General features: G+C 47.3%; 1 protein-coding gene across 5 annotated transcripts in view; it reads right to left on the bottom strand.

The window, feature by feature from the left end:
* Positions 1 to 24597, bottom strand: part of TP63 (tumor protein p63) — a 106608-nt gene that overhangs the window by 4270 nt on the left and 77741 nt on the right. For 3 of the 5 annotated variants that reach the window (XM_054835905.1, XM_054835903.1, XM_054835906.1), the window contains 9 exons: positions 17958 to 18144; positions 16115 to 16230; positions 15681 to 15790; positions 15296 to 15432; positions 14210 to 14292; positions 13128 to 13264; positions 2033 to 2190; positions 889 to 1033; positions 6 to 99 (listed from right to left, as the gene is read on the bottom strand). In XM_054835905.1, coding sequence (XP_054691880.1) covers positions 6 to 99; positions 889 to 1033; positions 2033 to 2190; positions 13128 to 13264; positions 14210 to 14292; positions 15296 to 15432; positions 15681 to 15790; positions 16115 to 16230; positions 17958 to 18144 — 1167 coding nt within the window. Of the gene's footprint in view, positions 1 to 5; positions 100 to 888; positions 1034 to 2032; positions 2191 to 8832; positions 9151 to 13127; positions 13265 to 14209; positions 14293 to 15295; positions 15433 to 15680; positions 15791 to 16114; positions 16231 to 17957; positions 18145 to 24597 lie in introns of those variants that run through there. The other 2 variants (XM_054835904.1, XM_054835907.1) reach the window with 2 other exon arrangements.

A 24597-nucleotide genomic window follows, 5' to 3' on the forward strand; every position in this document is an offset into this window, starting at 1 on the left:
CTTACATCCATGGAGTAATGCTCAATCTGATAGATGGTGGTCAGCCCCTGGGTCGTGAAATAATCCACACAGGATGAGCAGCCCAACCTCGCTAAGAAGCTGCAGAGGAGGAAGGAAGGAAGGAGAAAGAAAAAAGGATCACCCTGGCTGCAACAGCCCAAACCACAGAAAAACCAAATACTCAGCCAACCTGCAGCAACAGGAAACAAAGCTTTCACCCTTGGCTTGACCTTCTCCAAGACATCCCAGGCCAGCAAGCCACATCGCTACCACATCAGACAAGTGAGGGAGTCCTTCAGCTTGGCTCCTAGCAGACAACCCTCATGGCAGCACCTTGCCTTAGTCAAAAGCTGGTGCCACACAGCCTGGATCTTGGGGCAGGAAGGCTCATGTGGATCCTTCTGCCACCTCACTTCACCCAGAATGTGGCTGAGCCCATGGCAGCCTGCTGCATGGATAGAGGGCTTCAGCAAGGCTCAGACACATCATGCACACAAAGTACTTCAAAGTACTTCAAATCAGCACATTCCTCCCTAAGCGTAAAGAATTCCTCCTTTATGGGCAGCATCTTTCAACCTGTTCAACCTCATGGAGGGCAGAGGGGTTCTGACCCCAGCCATGTTGAGTGGCCAAAGGGGATAAAAAGAAAAAAAGAAATATTTGCAAGACTGCCTAGCACCCTCATCTTCACCAGTCCAACAGGTGCTGCATCCCTTGGGTTTCTTGCAGTCCTAAGGTCCCTGTTTATCTCAGCTGCTCAGAGGTGGGGGGGTTTGAGGCTCCAGGAGAACAGGGCAAGGGACCCGGCAGGACCCTTCAGGCTCCCAACACGAGGCCTCCGCTCCCTGCGGGTGGGAAACATGCGCCGGGCAGCCTGCTCCCTCTCACCTGACGATGCTGCAGTCTGTAGGGTACGGAGGAGGGGGGGTGCAGTGGGACGTTGAAGGCATGGAGAGGGGAGGAGGCAGCGCCTGCGTGGGGCTGAGGCCATTCATGTCGCCGGTCATGGCCATGTGGGTGCCCATCATGGGAACTGGAGGAGAGAAGGAGCAGCACATTGTTACCCAGGCGTCCCCGGATCCCTGCTAACCCCCAGCACAGCACCAAGGGACAGCACCTGCAGCCTTAAATCCCCTGCAAAGCATTGCACGGAGCATTTCGGGCAGGGCTGCAATGACCGTATGAGGACCAGATGACAGACAGTCCTTCAGGAGCTCCTCCCTCACTGGAGCAACTGTCGGCAGCACCGCCGCCGCGTCGCCTTCCCTTGCAAACAGGCTCGGTAGAAACCCAAGCAAGCTGCAGGCATCTCGGCTTTCCCTGCCGCAGGAGAGGAGTGGGACAGAGCCAGCGGAGTAACCCAATACAGAAGCCAAACAGCTTTGTTTTCAGAGACACTCAGAGCACCCAAAGGGGATCAGCAACAGGTGTGGGCAAGAGCCCAGTGCTTTTGAAATAAAAATAAAAAAATTTTTAAAAAAACCCCAAACCCACTCCAAAGCCCACCACCACCAAAAAAACAACAATAACAAAATTGCCCAAAACACACTACCACCAAAACTCAGCCCCTAAAACCATGTCTGTCACCCTAGATTTACAGGGCTGCTGGGCACTCTTCAGCAGCCAGGAGGAAGAAGGTTACAGAACTGTGAGATGCAGATATTTCCTTTGAAACAAACAAATGTCTTAATTGAACTGAGGGGAAAAAGTTTGTCAACATTTGCATCTCCTCTGCTGGGAAAGGAAGAAGAAACAAGTCTTGAAAGGCAGACGACGGTGCAGCCAGCCAGATCTGCAGCAAGCAGTAGCTCTGTTCACCTCTGTGAGGCTCAGGGCAGGATGCTGAAGCCTGGACAAGGCAGGTGATTTGCCCCATGGCACAGCAGTGAGCAATATTTGACTCTGCAGGTTCCCAGAAAATGACTCCAGGCTCCCCGGACTAACACTAGCCACCTGGAGATGCCAAGTCTCCTTGCCCAGACTAGCGGGAAGCACGCATGGAACAGGATAAGAAGGAGCAAGGGTTTCTTACTGTTGGTTCCCATGCCGTCAGGGATGGTGGTTGGGGTCAGGGCATTGCGCTGCTGAGGGTTAATTAACTGGCTGACTGAGGGCAGCTTGTTCATGCTGTTCATTTTGCTGAGTGGTGGAGAGTTGGAGCCGTAGGATGACTGCGACTGCATGGAGGTCCTGCAAACCAAGGAGATGTTAGGACAAGGATCACAGCAGCTGGTTAAGAGTGTGCATCCAAGGGTCTACGTTTTCTTTTTGTGGCAGTAGTGAGCTACTGCTAGTGAAATCACTGACACCATGGGAGCAGATAAAGATCACTGGAGAGAGAGTCAACAGGAAATAAGAAGTTTCCCCAGATATTCTAGGCATTTGAAAAACAAATGGTGAAATACCATCAAAGGAAAGCTTCTCTTTCAGTTCAAAATTTTTATTTAAGGAAAAGTTTCTACATAAGTGTTTCAGTTGAAAAGAACATACACAAAGCCAGCAAACAGCTGCCAAAACTCAAAAAGAGTATTTTTAAGTTAAACTCTCCTTGTGGTCAGACTTTTTTCATAAGAACAAGAACTGAGGAAATAATCTCAAACCATCCTAACTACCCCTAAAACCTGACCGCAGAAACAATTTTCAGATCGGGTCACACTTATGACGTTGGTTCCTCCAAAATTCCTAGTTATTCATATGATCAGGTTGTCATCAGGTAGCCAGAGGCTCTTTGCTCAAGACTGACTCCACACATGGTAGGGACCACTACTGAAATGATCAGAAGTGCCTGGGACACTGACATGCAGCTTTTGTTGGTGTGAAGGAGAACCTGGTATCCAAACCCCGCAGGCTGCTTGCAAAGAGTATCATATTCCTACTACCACTCGACAACAGCACTAGCCTCCCTCAAGTCCAGACAGCCCCAAACTCCGTCCAGCATATCCACGAACCAGGCCAGAGCATCTTGCTGGCAAGCTCCCCCCTGCCCAGCCCCGAGGGTCCCAGCTGCAATCCTGCCTCGTAAGCGATCCAGAACACAAAGACCAGACTCCTCCTGAACGGCAGCCCAGTTCCCAGATCAAGTTACGGCTGTGGCATCCCATCTGGAGTGGGGTCTTATTTGGGATATGCAGAAAACGATCATTAAAGCGGGTCCAACGGTACAATTGGCAGAGCACCGCCATGCCACAAGAGACCAGGTTTTTCTCTCTCCGACACCAGGGGCGTTTGCAAGACTGGGCAAAGGCGCTGAGGAAGCAGGCATGCTTCCCAATATGACATACCCTTGCAAGCCGTGCTCACCCAACAGCGTGGAGGTCACCCAGCTTGCCACAGAGCCCAGCACTCATTTGGCCATATCACAGTGACCCTGCAGTGAATGTGCAAGGGCACACTCCCATCTTATTTCCCATTGGGAAAATTTTTCATCTGAGTATAACTGGTTACACCAAATCCTGGGAACTGGCTTTTCTTCTATGCAAAGAGAATAGTTATTACTTCAAATAAGCAAAGTGTAAAGGAAAGAAAAGGCTTATTCCTAGATAATTTACTAAAACCTTCAGCACTCAAGGTCAAGTTTCATACAATTATATAGTCTTCAGCTTCCTGCACTTTTAAGACTTGCATTGTTGGGTGGAGAAAACATCTATGCTAACAGGCTAGAGTATCTAAGGCCCTGAAGAAATCTTACCTAATTACACAATTACAGGAGGTACAGAAGGGTGTGAACTGTCCTTTGGCAGTGAAGATGCAGGACAAGATCCAGCAAACTTCATAGACTCAAGGAAGTGGAAAGCACAAGAAGCTTCACAAATTAATATTAATGATGGCAGCAACTCCCAAGGGGAAATGAAACCTAGCCATGAAGTTCAGACCCAACTTTTCAGGGTGAAGGGAATGATTCAGATCTGAGGTTTCAATTCACCAATTATAAAAGTTGAGGCCAGCCATGAAATTCAAGTCAGGTTGACACCACCCTTAACCTAAGAGGCTTCTGGATTTAGGACCAAAATTAATATTTCTACTTTACAGGTTCAGGCACCTATCTTAACTGGGCTTCAACTGAAATTAATACACACCCGAGTAGTCTCTTGGGGCAAAATCTGCATGATATACAAGTGAGGAACTCACCACATACACAGTGAAATTCCAAATCAAATCAACAAAGACTTCCCCAGAAAGATTTAACTGCATTGTTTAAGCTCAGATTTTATTCAGAGAGCTCATGACTTAAAACTTTTTTTTTTTTTTTTTTAAAGGTTGCCTGTTGCTATGGAAGAAGATTCTCCAAGGAGGTCAGTAGAGGGCCTAACTTTGCTCTCTCCGCCACCAACCGGGATTTCAGCAAAGCTAGTTAGGAGACTACTAAATACTTTGGGGATAAAAAAAAAGAAAAAAAAAAAAAAAGAGAAGCAAGCAAACATAAGCCAACCCAAAGCACTCTACATTATACAAAACAAATGCATACTATAACAGATAGCTTAAGGACTCCATTCTTATCTCATTCATACTCCTAAGAATCAAGATAATCAAGCTCAAGTGAATAAAACAGGAAACAAAGGCATTTTTCTTCATACCCATACTTGTTTCAACTAAACTATTCCATCACATGACCAGATATGTAAAAGGTCTACAGAAAGCCATCTAGCCAAGGAAAAGTCCCAAGATAAACCAAGATGCAAAATTTTATTGAAAATTAATGTCACACATCAATATAGCAACAGCCTCAGAAACACAGGAAAATGGTTTTGGTATTAAACACACAGACTACATGGTGTTTGAGGATTCATTTAAAATATATTGCTTTTTTCTCTTTTTTTTTTTTTTTTAAAACAGGTATTATAAGAATGTCATGCACAGTGATTTTCATTAAAATTATACTTACTATGTCTCAAGAAAGATTAGAAGTAGGAGCATTAACATTTCTTTGATATCAATGCCAATGAAATGCATTTTAATATCAAGGTATAAGGACTTCAATTAAGAGACTATTATACTTCTTGGAACAGTCTGATACGAAAGGCACCGAGTCACATTCTGCAACTGATTTTTCTCTCTTCAAGAGGCTATGTAATTATTTAGCCAATGACATTTGTAGTTATGCAAGCATATATGAGGGCAATTGCCTTGCATGCTTCAAGGCATATACCGATCATCTCAAGAGGTCAGGAAGGAATTTCCTCTTTCTGCCACATACAAAGCACAGTTCAGTTCACAGGTTACTTTGTATACTTCTGCACTTTCCCAGAAAAGGGGTATCAGCCCTTCGCCAGAGGTAGGAAACTGCTTGGATAGACCAATTACCTGATTCAGTAGACAAGTCCTAGAGTCCTCATTCACATTAGGTGAGCACACCATCACGTAAGCAGCCTTAATACAAATTACATCAAAGATTCATTAAGTGCAAGAATAGGGCAGCTCAGACACAGAGAGTTTAGGATTTCGCCCAAGCCCCTGTGCCAACAGTTTGCTATCCCTGAAGACCTAGAGCTAGTCACAATGCAGAGGCACCCAAGTGGAATCGAAGCTGTCCGGTTCTGGGCCTGCCTTTCCTTACAGCAGCCACAGCAAGTGCAGCAAGGATTACATCCCAAGTTCACACACGGTCAATGTGCCCATTGACAATGTTTTTTTCAAGTAAGGTTGCCCACTGGACTGCGTAACACTGGGATGTCACTGATGTAGTCTAGTAATGTCACAGATGACACTCAACTGTACTCATCCACTTTGAAGGCCTGTGAAGTGGGACACTAAAAAGCAGAGAGATGCCCTTGCTCTCCACATCTCAAACAGCTGCTACTCTAAAGCAAGCAATAGGGCATATTTTCAACCACACAAGTGGCTTGTAGGCTTGGTGACTAACTGGGAGCATGGAGAGGAGGAGCCCTGATGGTCACTAGGCAGACAGCAGCTACAGCACAGGTACAAGGGTGGAGATAACGACTCCCCTTAGATTTCAGGTATGGGAATTTCCCAGGGCAGGCAGTGGATGCAATCTGCTCTCCAGGGAATGGAGCTATAATACAGGGAGTGTATATACATCAACTAGTTGACATAGACTGGTATGACGTGACTGACTGATAAGGCCTAATTAGTCCACTTGGTTATTCCTTGAAAGGAAAAGGCTTCCTTTTCTGAAGCCCCTGAGATGACAAAGAAACAATCAAAAGACAGCTGGGAAAAATTTTTCTTCTTTTATCTGCAGAGGACAAACTACAAAGCAACTCCAATTGCTTCCATCTTCAGCTTATTTGATTAAAAATAAAAAAACACACCTTCTAAGATAACCACCTTGTAGCTGGAGAGCAAATCAAGTCACCATTAAGACCAGTTTCACGATCATCATCCTCTTATAGGTAAGGTGGACAAATTGGAAAGCCTTTCCAGAGGACAGTGGGATGCAAATAATTTACATTCTTGTTTGGTGGAAGTCCCAGGTGCTGTATTGCCCATCATGGTACAAGTGATTTCCTAGAGGTCAGACCAGATGATGAACTGGAGCATGAGCTGGAATCTCCTGGTGCTGGCTGTGGATACCTGGTATTTTGTGGTGGGCTCCCTCCTCAAACTTGCAGGTGGACAAGCCCTGTAGCAGAGCTCTAGGTATGGATTAGTGTGTCCCTGTCACAGTATTTCTATCTTGCCATCCACAAGCAGACAAGCCAAGATTCAGGAATAAACCTTCATTGAAAGGACAGACTACCGCACCAAGCATAATCCTGCGTCTGGGCTGCATTCGCAGTTCAGATTCCCACCTCTCACAGGGAAAGGAATAGTATTGCCTTTCTTCTCCCAAATAAAATGGTACAGAGCAAAAAGTTATCTGCTTTGTGATCTTGAAGTACTTCCTGAAGTTTCCAGGCAAAGTAGAGAGGCACTTGATTTGGCTAGCTTTACACAAGGAACAATCGTAGAGCTGCAACTGTATGAAATAGTCACTGCTCATGTTTAATTAGTTATTATTTATATTTAATCACAATTTTGGGGGCTCTTCTCCATCGGCCCTCCCCAAAACTCCTATGGTAGAACAAGTCTTGCTAAGACAATGAAGGAGATATCCAGAGATGGGATATGGCTCTCAAAGGAGATGTTAGTATGAGTCATCACCTGCTCAGATCACAGCTCTGCTGTCTGGAAGCAGATGATGTGATGTTCAGAGATAAGAGTCTTCTCTCACTGCATCAGGCTTTTTTCCTTGGTGGGTGGCCAGGAGGCCTGCTCTGCATTTGGGAGGCACCTTCTCTTCAAGCTGTGCCTAACCACAAGTGTGTCAGAGCTGGGTACACACCTGCCCCGAATAAATCCAGCATGGATTGCACTTCAGGCACAGAGAGGTCCCCATCAGTATTGATCCAGCCACCAGGCTGTGTTTCCCAGGGGCTGCTGATCACTGGTATTTACATCTGAGGTCTGCTCCCCAACCACTGCTGATCTGGGCAGATGCCAGCCCGCAGGGAGCACTGTTCCTGGTGTGCCTTCAGTTACCTTCAGTAACATCTCCATTTCCTGCAGCCATTGAACATCGGAGGGTTCCTTGGGAGAGATGCCACTGCCTGAAAGTGTGGGCTGAAGGACACTTCTCTACCAGCATTAGGGGCTGTTCTTCATGTAAGGATGTTGAGCACCTCTCGGTGGGGAGAGCCACAGGAGGCATCATGCCCACCCTCAACCAGCTCCTCCCTCATCACCAGTATCCACACCTAACGCTACACCATCTGCAATGCCAGGTTCATTCCATGGCACGTTACTTGCCTTTTGATCATTCCTCCTTCATGCTGGTCTGGGCTAAACACTTAGAGATAATGTTTCCAAAGAATTCAAATCCACCTTGTCAAGCCCCATACAAACAGCTTTCAGAGGTAGAGTTTGATACAAGCAGTGTGAGGATTTGCAAGTCCTTGCTGAGAAACAGTCTCCTGCATGAGAATTGCTAAGCCAGGATGCACTTTACGGACACAACAAGCAAAAGCAAAGGCCACTGGTTGCAGAATTAGTGGACAAGGTGGGCATGGCCTGAGGCCACTTGGCTGAGTCAACTGCAACATATGCTGGCACCACTTTCCTTTGAACTGTGAGGTTTGCAGTGATGGAGTAAAACATAGTAAGGTTCATTAATACCCTAAAGCAACATCTAATAACTGCTGAATGTCTGCAAGGAAAGGGGCAAGCTCCGACCCCTTTACACAGGTAGGGCAATAAGCAATTTTGGACTCTCTACCCTTTATATCCTCAGCTGCAAAGAGACAAGGACACTGGGCACACATGGATGTCATTACGCAGAAACACTCCAACCTCATGTTCACTTTGAGCAGCTCAGCCCACCGCTTGGATCAAGACCACAGAGTCAGGAGGGACCTTTCCAAGTTCAGCAAAGCTGGATTAATGCCAGTGGTGCTGGTGCAAAGTCAAAGTCACCTAGTCTTTCCTACAGTTTTTCTGTATTTTAGATCAGACTCTTTATGATTAGAAATAAGGGGAAACAACTCATGATGCTAAATTAGTGGACATTTCTACAGAAAAAGACATGATTTCTTACCAGTGCCAATTCATATAATTATTACCTCCCTCTGTCCAGCAGTACAAATACTTCAGCTACTTGTGCTATTACTGCATGACCAGCATTAAAACAGGCCAAATTGACAATCACAGACTGTTTAAACACACCCAACCCTTTTCCACCCCCCGCCCCCAGCCCATGAACACATTTTTAATTTAAACAAGACAAGAGGCATTTTAAAATTGAGACCTGCTCAGAGAAACCCCACTGAGTTTTCACAAATACAGAAGTAACAGGAAAGAGTATCAAGAGGTTACAAAAACAGGAAGAAAACGGTACACCAAGACAGACGACATCGTGGTTCCTGACCTCCCAATGCTACAGGCTACAGCTAAGAGGTCTGTAGAAGTGTCTGTTGTTTTTGCAAAGTTTGAGTCCCTTCAGGAGATTACTCTCGCTATTTACTCTGTTGCTATCAGGCTGTGTATTTGCCCCACTGTTCCTAGTCCCGCCAGCTGGGCAAAGTGACCACCAGCTCGGTTCATGGATATACTGATGGGTTTGGGGGGCTGGAATGTTTTAGGATGGCATCGGTCTGTTTGGGAGGGTCTCTCCTTGAGTCCGTGAGTTCGCTCCTGAAGCAGGCCGAAAGGAGACTGTAGAGAAGGAACCAGAGAAAAAGAGATGAATGTACAGGACCCTGCACCAGCCGCCAAGAGAGAAAGTGTCACTTTCCACCTTCATGATCACAGTATGGGCTTTGAAGGAGGGGAAAAGCAGATGTCTTAGCACCTGCTGTGAAGGTATGTGACAGGGAGATTTAGAAAGCTGGAAAGCCCCAGGTACAAGCGAGTGCTTGGCAAGGAAGAGAAAACGACTAGTTGACAGGGAAACCTGATTTCTGTGTCCCAGTCTCACGGGTGCAAACGGTGCCCCGACACTGCTCCCAGCAACAAACGCAAGAGGAAAAAAGCACTCAGCCAAAGAGGAAAAGAAGAGAAGCAGCTTCCATTGAGCCCACTTCAAACTTCAGTTACTTAAAAACCAGAAGCTGGTGCTAGGGAGAGAGAATAGTGTCTCCTGTGAAAAGGCTGTATTGATTACATCTCAAAGCAGCCAGTGGACCTCCTGCACTAAAGCCGAGGGGTCCCTGGGGCTGCCAGCTGATGCAGAAGGCACTGCACCCTCAGACGCAGCAAAGCAAATACAGCATGTCTTCATATATCTAATCCCACACTTTTTTTTTTTTTTTTGCTTACTTTCACCTGGGCAATTCTCTAGTGAGAGCACTATCCAAGTGCCTGGAGTGCACAATGTGTGCAAGCACAGCACTACAAAACCAAACCATGCAAAAAAAAAAAAAAAAAAAATCACTGTCAGCTTCCACACGAAAAACTAGGTGGAGGTATGAAGAATACCTTCCCCACCAGCCCCCTCCCTCCCCACCACAGCAAGCGCCTGGATCCCTGCAGCTCCCATCTCTGCTGGAGCACTCCAGGCACTGGATAGCTCAGCTTTGTCATACCTCACTTGCAAGGTTAATTCCCTCTCATTTGCATAATGAGCTGTGCTGCTCACTAGATTGAAAGGCAGCCAGTGGGCTGGTAGATGCAGCCCTGCTGATATGAGAGAAACATCTACTGGAATATAAGATCCCACACTGACATAACAGCCATTGGAAGGCTTTGTGAAAACCCTTCAGTTATGGGAGTTGGACTTGATGACCCTTACAACTTGAGATATTCTATGATTCTATGGCATGACCAATTGAAATAAAGACTGTTCTGAAAACAGTGCTCAGCAGGGTGAAACTCCGCATAGGAAATTTTGCTAATATGAAAAAGTGTTTTCCAGTGAAACCCATAAAAACTGTGCGGATACTCCCTGGTAAGTGTATTTCACAGCAAAGAATCAAAGAAACCTTCCCTTCCCAACAAAGCACAGGCCACTTCTGGTATCTCTGCCAGCAGGGATATTCTGGCAAATCCATGTTTTAAACAAATGGTGGCAGACCATGAAAAGGAAGTCTTCTAAATAAACATGTGTGCTGCTGTTCAAATATCGGCCCCAGGATTTGGCAGTGAAAAAGGAAGAATAGAAACTGCAGAAAAACCCCCATCTTCCCACCTATGATCATGAAGGTATTTGGCATAACAGTAAATAAGAGAAAACCATGCACAAAGGAGCAAACAGAGAGAGGAGATGAAACAGAGAAAGGTTGTGGTCTGGCACAACATGGAGCACTGCAGTATTTTGGTCATCTTGTGGGACACAAAGCTTTCTGATTGTCACCAGATTAGCCCTTTTAATTCCACAGCAGGAAGAGAGTTGCATCTGCTAGCCTGCCAAATGCAATGCTGGTCCCATGCAAGGTTGCTCTTACCCAAACCAGTTCCTACAAAGTGTCTTCTCTGCCCATTCTCACATCAACACTTGAAGCTCCTTTACAATTTTTTTGGGGCGGTGCAATTCCATCTATGAATCTTTTCAGCCTAAATGCCCCTTTGCCCTGAACACATTCCTTCATAAATTAAGTCATACCCTGGATTATTGAGGAAAAAGCACCAGAACCCAACTGCACCTAAGAAGCTATTGCTTGAACATGCATTTCAGCAGAGGACCCTGCTTGATGGCAGGCTGTTGGCAGAGACAACTGCAGCAGCTCTGGACAAACACTGAAAGTTATTTTTCTCCCCACTCCTGGCATCCTTAAAAGCTCTTAATCTTTCTCCCCAGTATCTAAGCACACTCAGCAGCTGAGAAAAATGAGTATATAACTGGAAAAGTGCCAGGAGACATGCCGAAAGAAGTTTCATTAAATTAAATGGCTGGACTCATACACGCTGGTCTTAAAGGTAACACAAATACCAACTTCAGTTGCCAGGAAGCCATCCTATTGATATAGGAAGAATGAAAACAGTAATTATGGCAAAGCAACTGTCAGTGCCGAGTGAAAGCTGTCATCTGCTGCCGTCCATTTCTGCTTACAAAACCATTTCTCAACTGAAATGGCTGTAGTTCAGGTAGAGCTTTGAAGACACGCAGCTGAGTGCACAAAGGCCGCAATGCCTAGGAGCTAGTAAATACAAGCTACAGTATACACAAACAGTGCAGATGACTGATAAAAATAAAAAATAATGAAAATCTTAAGTGCCCTGATAAAGAGTCCAGAGCCCCTGGATGCTTGAGCCATTTTGGCACAAGACTTTTTTCACACCTCCACAAGACTCCAGCTGACACTAAAAACACACAGGTTGAAATGTGAACACATGCAGAGATCTGGCAGAAAGCCGTGGTATTGCAGAAGTCCTGAGACAAGGCCAAGGCACCAAAATAAATCCCTACAGGCTCAAGTGGGACTTATGTGGTGCCTTGGCCTCGTGCTAACCTCTGCAGAGGAATGAGTTATACCCACAGCCTCTTGACGCGTGAGCTTACCAGCAGGAACGCTCAAGATCCTAAGCACTACCGCTGGTGGCTACCTACAGCCCGGGCAGCTATTTTCTGTCACCCGATACAGCAGGTGAAGCAATGCCCATGAATGACATCGCTTACGGTCTGTCTGGGAAGTCATTCTCTGACCCAGTCTCTGTAACTGCAAAGCTTTGGGAACAGAGGGGGAAAATGGAAACCAGACACTTATTTGGCCCTTCTTCTCCCCATCCTCCTGCCACTTACACCACCCAAAGTAATCCTGGCACAGCCCTGCCAGCCAAGTTCAGATAGGGACTACGTCTGCCGAGATGGAAAGTTTCTCACACGCAGTGTGGAGAGTCAGTGACAAAGTACAGTTTTTAAAAACACTTTAAAAGTGCACACATTGAGTCTTTGAAGTGCCCACTGGTCACAAAGAAAATCCAGCATGTTTTATCCTTGCTCCTGGAATTTCAGCTTCCCTTTTTATAGCTGAGGAACCTATAGTATTTATAGGCCACTGAGACACCAGCCCTCCAACAGCACCAGAGATGTGCAGCAGCGGGGTCTGAGCGCTCAGCTGAGCCGGTGCTCACAGTCCCAGCTCCACGTGCTCTTAGCAAGATCCTCAGGTGGACATCCTGGAGAAGGTGTGGAGATGGCTCCACATTTGCTGCTGTTGCCATGGAGCAGACGAGAGGAGAGCACACCCACCCTCGCTCCCCAGCTTGTGCACACACGTGCATTGGGTTTCTGTCTGCAGGCTGTTCTACAGCACTGCCTTGCCGTGCCTTGGGCTCTGGCTGGAAGTCAGAAACGAGACACTGAGCCTGTCCTCGTTCACCCACCAAGGACAACAGGTGAATTGTGTGGGACAAGAGACTAGAGAGGACCTTGCAAGCAGTCAGGCCTGCTTTGTCCCATTGCACAAGTCATGAAATCTGAATCTCAAACTCGTAATATCTCTTGTTTTGGCCCAGAAACTTGGCTTTGGCCAAACTCCTGGCATCAATTTCTACCAGCTCTGACCAGGGGCTTAACAAGCAGCTACGCTGTTGGAAACGATTTTACCAACACAGTACTCTACAAGTGCTCGGCCTTCGGTTGAGCGCCGCACCCCTGCGAACAACTGTGCGGAAGCCTTCTGTGTCTCTCTCCTCTCTCTCCCCTTTCACACCGTCCTCACTGCACAGGTCACTGCAAGCGCGCTCATACTCACTGCTTCTGGAGCAAGTGCTGGTGCTGCTGCTGCTGCTGCTGCCGGTAGGTCTCAATCGTGTGCTGGGGAAGGTACTGCATAAGCTCCAGGGACTCTTTGATCTTTAGTAGCATTTCATACGTCTCCCGTCCCCTCACCTGGATCACGGGAAAAAGGAGGAAAAGAAAAGCCTTAAAGGACTGCATCTAGAATGACAGCCACCTTAGCATGTTTTAGATAAAGTCAAATAAATAACCGGAGCAGGATGCAAATACTCTGTTTAAACACTATGCATATGCAATAAAACCGCTAAGCCTTGTGCTAGAGGTACAGCAGATAATGTTGAAGAGTGATAATCTGACACTGCAGGCTAATGAACATCTTGGGGTTGTCATCTGACTTGATGTAAATTTATGCCAATCAAAAGCAAGATTCTGATGCAATCTGCCTCAGATGTAAGCAGATGTGGTGCTGAATCTTACATGCCTTGAGGAGAGAGGGGAAAAAAACAAAGAGTACTTGAATTTGGATGTTGGGTTTGGATCTCCCTTCTCCTCTAAGCACACCATGGTTTGTGATTTATCCAACTAAATGTGGCTCGTGGGAAAGCAGCTAAACAGGCAATTACAGATACTTCTTGCCTTTTCTAATCCTATGCCTAACACAGTGTGTTTCACTTCTATCACTCCGCAACGATGGTAATACATATAAAAGCCACAGAAACATCCACCTTTGTCAGTAAGGCAATGCTCATTATCTCTAGAGAAAGCTCAAGTGCCACAGACCCAGAAATGACAGAGGAGGAAACTCAGCTAGGTCTCCAAGACAACGTTTCCACCAGGACAGACAGATCCCTTGGGATACTCTCATATGCCTTACATAAGCCACTCTCAGTCAGCAGCTAATGAGACTTTTCATATTTTTTGTTTGGAATATGTATTTAAAATAGGTATCTCTGGGGATTAAAAAAAAAAAAATTTCCACATCCCATCCTCATTTCTCTCTGACGTCTGGGTAAGCAGACCTCAAGTCTAGGTGAGATTTGCCTCAAGTCACCGAGGAAGACACTAAACAGGGTAAATGCAAAGATAGAGAGAACTCACCGGCAAGTATAAGAGCTCATCATCTGGGGAACGTCTTTTTTTGATAGATGTCATCTGTATGCCATGAGTTCCTTGTCGAAAAGCTGGAAGAGAAACCCCAAGAGCATCCCATAAAAAAACAAAAAAAAAGAAAAAAGAAAAGGAAAAAAAAAAGGAAAAGACAAGAGAGACATGAAGTGCATGGCCAGCTCAGATCTGCAGTGCTCTGAAAGAACCTCTGCCTGAGCCACTGCAGAACTGCGCTTGCAGCTCCTGGCTCCGTAAGGCAGACATGACTTTGCAGATGTTGGGTGGCCATACTGCTTGGGGAAACACATCAGTCAAGAAGCGCTGGATATATGGCAAAACCCCAGCAAGTCATACCTAGGACAAACACTGTGTCTTTGCAAGTTGTGGTATTACCATGCTCATGAGCTATTGGCAGATCAGTGATCCATGAAGGCAAGAGAACAGGCAGGGAGCACACAGAAGTCACTGGAGGGGGGGCTTCATTTTCACAATCTGCCTCCTGTTAGAACCTGCTCCTTTGCTGGTCAGCCTAATGCCATCACTGAGCGCACACGGGAAACCGAAGCTGGGTTTCCGTATCTTGCATGTCTGATGAGTACACTGCACCCTTTAAAGCACAGAGAGAGGCCACTTGCCAGAACACCTCTGATGCACAGCAGGGTTTACATGCAGTCTTAATCTAGATCCTTGTGGCTGGAAGACACATGCCACAGCATGAGACACTCGTTAGAAGGAGCAGAGAATGACAGCACAGTCACAAACAAGCAGTAAAGGTTCAAAAGGTGATTACTGAGTCCTAGCCATGTACCTTAAGGGTGGCAAATAAACACCCCCTCCAGCCACTGCTGGCAGGGCTGATCTAACACAGGCAGCACAGCGAGGGAGCCTGCAAACCCAGATTGTCAAATGCTGTTTTGGGAACACCAGCTCATTTTTCAGGCTGATTGACACTGGGAGAACAGACATCTAATGCCCTCCTGCCTCTAACAGCCCGTGCACAGCGCCGCTCCATCCCCACGGAACCTGCACCCGGTGACAGCACGATTTGCAATCTGCCCAGCTCTGCCAGCTACTTACGGCGCTTCGTACCATCACCATTCTTTGTGCTGTCAGAGACTTGCTGCTTGCGGATGCTGTCCTCGTCTGCTTTGCGATCTCTGCCTGGGCAAGCGCAAATGCGGGCTTCAAAACATCGGCGGCCCAAGACCTGCCCACTGGGAAGAGAGGTGAGAGGAAACATCAGCATCCCTCAACTTCGGTACGTGCAGACAGACCCAAACCTCCCATTTTCCAGTCAGGATATTCCAGGTGTTGGGCAGCTCCCACCCATAAAGCTTTGAAAAATATCCTGTGGCCCCTTGCATCAAACGGTCCCTAAGTATATGCAATGCTGCCCTGAGCAGAAGAGGAGCCAGAAGGTCACCTCTCAAGCAAAGGGCTACACTCATGATGCACTACTTACTCTCTGGTTTCCAGTGTCACAATGATGAGGATTGGGCGACGGTTCATCCCTCCCACGCAGCTACTGTTACACATGAAGTTGTACAAGACCGTCGTGAACTCTGTACCAACCTGGATGAGACAAAGGGGATGAGCAGAAGATATGGTGGATGGAAAGCTCTACTTTTTCCAGGCTCTCCTCTTGTACTCCCACAGCTGTGCTGCAATCAGACTAGCATGAAATGAGCCCCATCATAAGGCTTCCTTAAAAGAAATTGAGAACTCCTGCTCTCAGGGGATCAAGAGATTGTTTAAAAGTTCATTTCTGACAAAGAGAAAGAAGGGATTCATTGTGATGAGTATGGGGAAAGCACAAGATCCCAACTCTTTCGACTAGGGTTACAACCCCCACCACTTTGTGTGCCGGGATGCCACCACCCTGAGCTCACAACGTACCTGGGGTGGCTCGTAGGGGACCAACACGCTCTGCCTCCCGGTGATGGGGTCTTCTACATACTGGGCATGGCTGTTCCCTTCCACCCTGATCAGGTGGCTGGGAGGCGCAATCTGCCCTGCAAGGGTAAGGAGGCAAAAAACCAAGAGAAACCGTTCAGTGAAGCAAGTTCATGCGCAGGGCAGCAAGATCTTCCGCCAAGAGAAACCCCTGCACCTGGACCCAGAGGTCTACCAGAGCACACATGTGCCTCCCAGCCCTTAAAGCGCACCTTCCGAAGGTCCCCACTGCCAGACAAAGGCAACGCAGACTTTCTCAAGCTAAACACCTGAACACGGGCTTCCCGAGATCCTGGACTAAGCGAGCCCAAATGTCAACTGAATGGCAGCTCACAGCCAACTGTGAGCAGATATCTTTGAGCAGATAACTCCATGTGGATTTTCACATTGGTTAAAAGCTTTTTTTTTCCATCCCCTAATGTGTACATGAAGCAAATTCCTTCAAGTCTCAATCCCTATTCTTTTCCCCATCAACTGCTAGCCCTCTTCTGTTCCCTCCCATCAGTCTTGATCCTAAGGAGCTAAAAAAGATTCAAGCAGCAGGAGAAATATGCATTTAACAGTCAGCTTGAAAAATCATGCTTGCTTACAATGACAGCAGAAGGGAACATGATCATCTTTGGGTTTAGGCCCCTTTCCAATAATTTTAAAAAGTATTTTCCTTCCGGCAAATTTTCCATAGTGGTTCTACACCATACAACTAAATTCTGAGGAGAGAAGCTTATTATGGGTTCATCCAAAAATTTGTTTTGTGTTTGAAGTGTTCATTTCTTACTCAAGAGACAGCATATTTCTAGAGAAATAGTTATTTCAGAATAAGAATTTGTAATTTTAGGCTTTTTTCTTTCTTAAAACTCCATCACTGAACCAGGTATTAACCCTCAAAAACACTAGTTCTGTCAGAAAAGCACTTTCTAATATGAAAAACTATTTCAAAGAACTGTCTCAGTCCGCTCTGATTTTACACTCCCAAGTCCTTGCTTATTTTGAGGCTTGTCTAGCTGGCTGCATCATAACCAGCAAAGGGACCCAGGCTCCTAAGACATCCTGCTAACTGACACCAACCTTTTTTTTTTTTTTTTTTTTTTTTTACAGTAGGAGATAAATAATGCACGTAGAGTAAAACAGATGCTCATCTGAACTTATGTGAACTTAAGCAGCCAAGGCAAAACAGAGCCCAGCCCATGAGTTTGCAGAAAACCCCAGGACATTTTTAAACCAGCTGCTACCTCACTAACATAAGGAGAAGCAAGTAAAAGATTAAAACATTAATACTGAACCATTATTTAAATGTACAGGAAGGTTGCCTACAGTTGATGCTGGCACTTGGTGTTATCCTGCTAGAGATAAACAGCCCCTCTGTCTTTGAGGTGTGGATTAAGGACTGGAGATGATATTGCATCCTGTTACGAGATCCCTGTCCCAGTGATGTGGAAGCTCATTCCTGAGCACAGGAACAGCTGCTTCTCATCGCAGGAGCAAAAGAGGAGCGGGTAAAGGCTGCCAGAAGGGCGCTGCCTGCCATGGGGACATACATCCATCCAACCCGAGCAGGCGCAAAGTTTATTTCGGTACTTTCTTCCCAAGGATGTGCTTGCACAGGAACAGCTAAAGTATAGTATGAAGCTTCCTGCTAAGCACAGGAAATAAAAAGCTGCACAAGAGCTTGCAGAGAAGTGTGCTTCCAGCAGGTCTGCTGTGAAGCTGCCGCCAAATCCCTGCACCAGCTAGTCATCAGTCAAGCACCTTTGGAGAGGAACTGCCAGCAAATCACTGCCCTCCTTACCCTCGTTGAACTCCCGGCTCAGCTCATGGTTCGGGCAGCGTTTGACCACTTCAGTGACATGTTCAGCTTTCTTGTAGACTGGCATAGCCCTGATGACGGCTCCCTGAGGTGGCGGGGTCATCACTTTGATCTGGATGGGACACGTCTTGGCAATCTGGCAGTACAGCTTTTTCAGTTCGGTGGAATACTGGACGGGAGAAAAGAGCAAGAGAGAGTCAGGATGTTCAGCTAGAGGTGGAAGCGTGCCAGAAGGACGGAGGTGGCTTTGCATGTGTAGTTGAATGCACCAGCTACTGCACGTGCATTGCATTTTTTTTTCACACAACAGCCACACCACATGTGGCAAAACCCCCGGACCTTCACCTGTTTTAGAACAGCAGAGTACAAATCTACATCTTAATTTTCCCAAAGGCAAAAATCTTCAGATAAAGACCACTGCTCTTACACAAACAAATACAATCTTTATTCCTCTTGGCCACACACCCCCCGCCTTCCAAGGGATGAACATTACTCACCTAACAAAACGGACACTATTCTTTTCACTATTTCAACCACGACAGAAGCCCTCCTACTTTTGCAGAGCTGTGCCAAATCTGATGTTTTAGTCATTTTATAAAAGCATCTCAGACCTCTGCTGATCATCTGTATAGCAACCTCCCCACTTCTAAACTCAAAGCATCGTGTCCATGAAGTAAGGGGGAAAGTAACAACAATACTATCAATAACTAACTAAATAAATATCAAAGCTCAGAAGAGTTGAACAGCCCAAAGACCAGGTCCACGGTGAGAGCTAGAACTGGCTCCAAAAGGGAGGTTGTGACCATCTTGGGGTGGGAAATAAACACCTGAAGCAGAACAAGATGCTTTTATTCACTGTGCTAACTTGGAGCGTACTAGATTCCCTCTTTTAAGATGTTCCCCACTAAAGCAATAACACTGGTGCAGCATTTTTCTGAAGTGTGTTCACATCTGGAAACCTTTACACAGCAGAATATCGAGGCACAGGCTGAAGTCATTGGTTTCTGTTCAAAAATCCACACTGAAATAAGGGCATGTGCTTAGTAGAAATGGTCACAAGGAAACTCTTATATGGTTCAGTACAGTCTAACCTGAACCCATTTTTCTGGATGTCCCCTGTGAAGGGGACTCTCTGATCTCCTCTGCTATAGAAGGTTGTTCCAAAAACCAGCTGTTCTTATCAGTACCCCACTCCAAAGGCTTTCTGTTTTCTCCCAGTGCTCAGACATCTGCAAGCGCAGAGCTCTCCCAGTAACTCTAACCATGTAACCCACAGGAATTGCTGGCATTTCCCCACTTCCATCTCTTCTGTTCTTGCAGAGAAAGAAAAGTGAAAGCCCCAAGGTAGCTGTTTTCTCAAAAAAAATCTCTAGTAGCCGTGGCTGATACGGCTCCGGTCCCAACTGTTCAAACGGAGCACCGGCAGGTTCACACAGGTTGGGAGCACGACGTGGCCATCCACCCTGCTGGGGTGGAAAGAGCTGGCGCATGCATGGGTGGGTGGCGGGTGACGTGGCAACAGAAGGATTAGCTAGTGATATTCAGGGATTATTTGCATTTCAAAGCGTACACCTTGCTAACACAGAAAAAAACCAAAGTTGGGAGAGAGACACTGAGGAGGAGAGGGGGATTAAAAATAAGCCAAGCTGGTCCCTTCCCTCCTCACTCAACACCACCCTGCCATATGGCAAAGAAGATGCTACAGGTATTTAAGCCAAGGAAAAAAAATTCTTTAAAATGCAAAGGCCAAGTTGTGCAATGTATTTTATGTGCCTGCAGGCTAGAGATTAAACCCACAAAGGATTTACCCAGCCCGCGGAAACAGGGAACATGCCAAACAATTACAAAAAAAGTTGCGAAATAGATCTAGATGGCGATTTGTATCATACATCTTTTTAACCTGAAATTCCTTATTGTTTTTTAATTAAAAAGCAATTCCTTACTGAAGGTAAGAGTGAGCTCACTATGTTGTCTTTTCATCTCAAGAAGCAGGAAAAGAATCACTTATATTTGAAAGAGGAAGAAAATTTAGAAAGCATTGTTTCCCTCAACACACCAGTTTGCTAATAGCATTGTGAAGGTTTCATGGACAGAAAGCCTCAAAATCTCAAAAAGCCAAGGCATCCAAGCGATTTGTGAACACTATTGAAGTGTAAAGAAATTGGGTACCCAAAGGCGATGGGCTGCAATGAAAGCATAAATATGGAAGTGTGATGGTGCAGGGAGGGCACAGCACACACCAGGAGCCAACGTGTCCGGTGTCTGCAGGCATTTGGAGAATTGAACAAATGGAAGGAGATACACACCCCTCGGTCACGGATCAGAAGTGTTAGTGTTGACTGTTATCTTATGTACAATATCTTCAAAGACAGAATGCTGAGGTTACGGGGTGGGGGCGTGGGGGGGCATGGAGAGCAGAAAATCACTGCTTTCAGAAGGACAGGAGAGGTGCCCAACACGAATACCGAGGCTCCAGGTCAAACAGCGTGGCCCCTCTGCCAGCAAAGGCAGGGATCTGCTCCTTGTCCTCCCTTCAGCACCCCGTCAGACCCCTTTGGCTACAACCAGCAAGGAAGGCATTGGACCTGCAGCTTAAATTCACAGAAAGCAAAACAGCTAAGGACTAATGTGTTACGATGAATACGCCTATCTAACAAGGAAAAAAATACATATGTCCCCAAAACACAGGGCAGACTCAAGAGCTCCAGGCTCTGGCCAACACCTTGAACTTGGTATGTCAGAGGAGGGTGACCAGGAGCCCTCCTCTGCTTCAGGATACGGGGCATGGGGAGGCAAGCAGCAGCACCCAGCAGAGGCGAACAAGACAGCAAGAGGCTGCGCCGCCTTTTTGTCATCCGATTGCAAGATGGGTTCAAGCCTCGTGCGCACTACACAGGGCTCGGGGCCATGGCACACGGCCATGATTTCACATCTACCTCAGGCACAGCCGCCTGTGAGCGTGCAATTGCTGAGCAGTTGGTCATTTAACACCAGTGTAAATCTGTCCACGGGGTACCTGCTGTCAGACAGTAAGGGGCTTGGGTTTCCCACCCTGCCAACTTTGCTGCAACCGTGGGTAACCTGACGCTCAGCTATCTATTGGCATAAACAGATGCGCACAACTAGGTCATGGTGACTTCGTACTGGATCGGTGATAATCGCTATATCCATGAAGCAAGACAGGATATTGTATATAGATTTCAAAGCAAATACGCATCAGAAAAAACCCCAAGGCAGGAGCTGTCTGTGCATTCAAAGAGTGCCTGCAAGCAAGGGTCACCCCTCTCGGCACACATGCCTCTCCCCAACGGTCCCCAAACTGCCCCACCTCGCAGACGTGACAATCCCCCTGCCCACTATTTTGCTACGGGAACTGACAGACACTCACTGTATGAGGAGTAAGATCACAACCAGCAATTCCCAGAAATCTAGAGCATGACAATAAGTCAATGCACTTCTGTTACTTGGTAGTATAGGAAAATGAAATTAATTAGGAGCAAAAAATACCAAAAATTAGCTTGATCCAATCAACAAACCTGTCCTTTAGCAAGATGACAGTAGTCATGATCTAGCAGCAAGAACAAAAGCTGCGCCAACAGTCTGAAGAGAGCGAACACTACTTCTACCAGACACACAGACCAGAAAGTTATTTAAAAGAAATAAAAGAACAGAGCCTGGCGACATGTTATCCGTTTGAGAGGGAGAGGAAAGAGCTTTGGCTCAGACTTTTCTTTGGGGTTGGAGTGCTGCACATCATGCCCAAATAAGCAGACTTCAAGAGATTGCTAAGAACAACAGTGAATTTAGCTTTTTACTTAATAATATGTTTTAAAAGGAAAGAAGAAAACATTCCAGTGCCTGCAGCCCTGCCCTCCCCACCTGCCTGCGCAGACATACTGTATTACCCACTCTTGGCACCCTGGCTGGTAATTCAGTATCGCAATACACACACCAGTTACCATCAGGCAACACCTGTCTGATTTCTCAGCAAGCCCCTTCTCCGGAAGGTGTGTCAACGAAGGGTTTAAAGGAGAAAACAAAACATTTTTCCCCTCTCAAGTGAAAAATTTTTGCTAGAAAGGGCAGAAGTCTCCTGGAAATAAGTGCTGGGTGCAATGCAAGCTGCAATGGCTTTTCACTGAGCATTCAATTCCCCTGCAAAACTCTGATACAGTGAAATCCCCCAAGCACTACTTTGGAAATCTACCTCTAATATTGGTTTTACCATCTGATCTAGCTGAGGGATTACGGCCTCTAAGTCTTTAAAAGGAGCAGGGTTCAACCAGCTCTGCGAATGCTGATGGATGTCAACTTGAAGGTGATCCCAGAGGCTGGCTTATGGCGTGACAGCTCCCTGAGCCCCTTCTGCTCAGATCAACAGGTCTTTCAAATCTTTTGCAAACTTCTTTCAAGAAGTCACGTTTTAGTTCAACTCCGTTAAACACTAAATTCATTTTACTTGATGTTTTCAAAGCCAGTCAGCTGTGCTTTGTCCCCTATTGAACTAACTCCGAAAAGGGGGCAGGGAGGTAGGGAACAGGTTAGAAGAGTGGGAAAGCAACATTTACTTGCACCAAAGAATTTGCAGATGAGAACAAGAAGTTGCAAAAAACCAGAAAGTCACCTGCATAAGGTTTATTCTTTTATGAGAAAAAAAGGTAGTAGGAAGTTACCTACTAAGAATAAAAATTTTTTTTTAATTTTTTTTTTTTTTTTATGAACAGTGATTTAACTTTTCATTCGCAAAAAAAACTGTTGGGGGCATGGCAGGGACACCAAATACATGTGCATGCACACGCGCACACACACTCTTAGCAAGTGACTTGTATCCCGAGAATGCTCAGCAGGAAAGCCCAAGAGCAGCTCTACCAGGAGCGCTGCAGACATGGACATCTCCTGCCAGATTTAACCTTTGGCTCAGCATAACCTTAACCACACTGCTTACTAGCTGACTTGTTGCAGCTCCAGTCTGAGGTCCTCTATCTCGTCAGGCTCCAGAGAAAAGCAGACAGCTTGCTGCTAGCAGATATAGCAGACATTCAAACCACGGGGCATGACAGGTCCAGTGATCGTCAGCCCCAACACGTCTACAAGTCCACCATACGTGACAACAGCCCCCAGACCCACAGCCCACCGCACCAGCGAGCATCCCCCCACCTGAAGAGGAAACCACCATGCGACATTCGGGGAGGACGGGAACGGGAGGGATGCTGATGCAAGCCCCACAAGCGCTTTGCAGACATTTACCAAACTTCACCCTGGGCCAAAGGAAAAAACCCATGTCACCCTCTTTTACCCCTTGGGGAAGGGCAGCGATTCACCCAAGGGCGTCCACCTTTGCAGAGACTTAAACTTCACGTTCCCCTTGAGTTCGCCCGCCCCCTCCCCATCCCCGCCGCCGCGCACCCCGCGCCTCGCCAGGCGCGCACGAACGGTGCTGAGGAGCTATTAAAATCCTTCCTCCGAGCGCTTTTCCCCAGGAGCCGCAGCCAAAGGCCGCCTGTTGCCACCTGTCAGTCGCAGGGATTAATTACCTGCGCCGGGCTGGGAGCGGCACATTCCTCCCCGGCCTCACCCTCCGAGATGTTGACATCAGGCAGGGGGGCCCCGCGTCCCCCCGGCCGGCAGCGCGGAGGGGACGGCGGAGGGGAGGAGGTACGCGACCCACGAGCTGCGTGGGGACGGGCAACGCCGCGAAAACCGCAAGAGAAACGGGAGAAGCGGCGAGGAGCGTGTCGGTGCGGCTCCCCGCTGCCCCGGGGCAGGCGGCGCTCCCCACGCCGGACCGGACGCCGACGGCAGCTGGTGCTGCACCTTGGAAACCTTGGTGAAAAAATAAATAAATATATATATAGTGTGTGTGTGCTGACCTGCTTAGGTAAACGGGGAAGGGGAGGGGTGGCAGGGAGGAGAACGGAGAAACGTAGCCTGAGGACAGGGATTCAGCGGGACGGTGCCTGGTGTGTGCCGCATCCCCTCCTTGCGTGCAGCCCCGCCGCGGAGCCGCCTGCCCCCCCGCCCCCCGGCTGTGGCTAACCGCGGGGCTCAGCCCACGGGCAGGGATTTGGGAGAAGCGGTGCTGCCCCCCAACCCGCTGAAAAGGGACGCTTGCGCTCGGCTGAGCTGGCACGGCTCCCGCGTTCTGCTATCGCGCAATGCAAAAGGGAGAGAAAAGCAGATTTCACCCCCCCACACACCGGCAGATGCGGAGCTGCGTGCACAACCACCTACTCGCCTTGGCAGAGAGCGCCAGCTCCGTGCTCCCCCCTCCCCGTACAAACCCCTGCGATCTCCTCCGCTCTGCACTCCCGCCCAGTCCCCTGCCAGCACCCCGCAAACACCCGTCCCCAGCCACGCACCCTGTCTCAGGGGACAGTGCTGAAGCAGGCTGAGAAGAGCGCGCATGGGGACACGCACAACTGGTCATGTTTGGTAGGAGCGTGGCAGGTCAGGGGGTAGGAGACCCCCTGAAATTCCCCAGAATATTGAATTCAGATCATCCACTAGATTCTCCCATCTTTAGGAAAATGGGATCATTCATTCATGCGACAATACTTCAGCATCTCGCTTGAAGCTCCCCAGAGATTTAATTCCAAACTACCTTGACCAGGATGTATTACCT

Source organism: Grus americana, chromosome 9, assembly GCF_028858705.1.
Source record: "Grus americana isolate bGruAme1 chromosome 9, bGruAme1.mat, whole genome shotgun sequence".
Lineage (NCBI taxonomy): Eukaryota > Metazoa > Chordata > Aves > Gruiformes > Gruidae > Grus > Grus americana.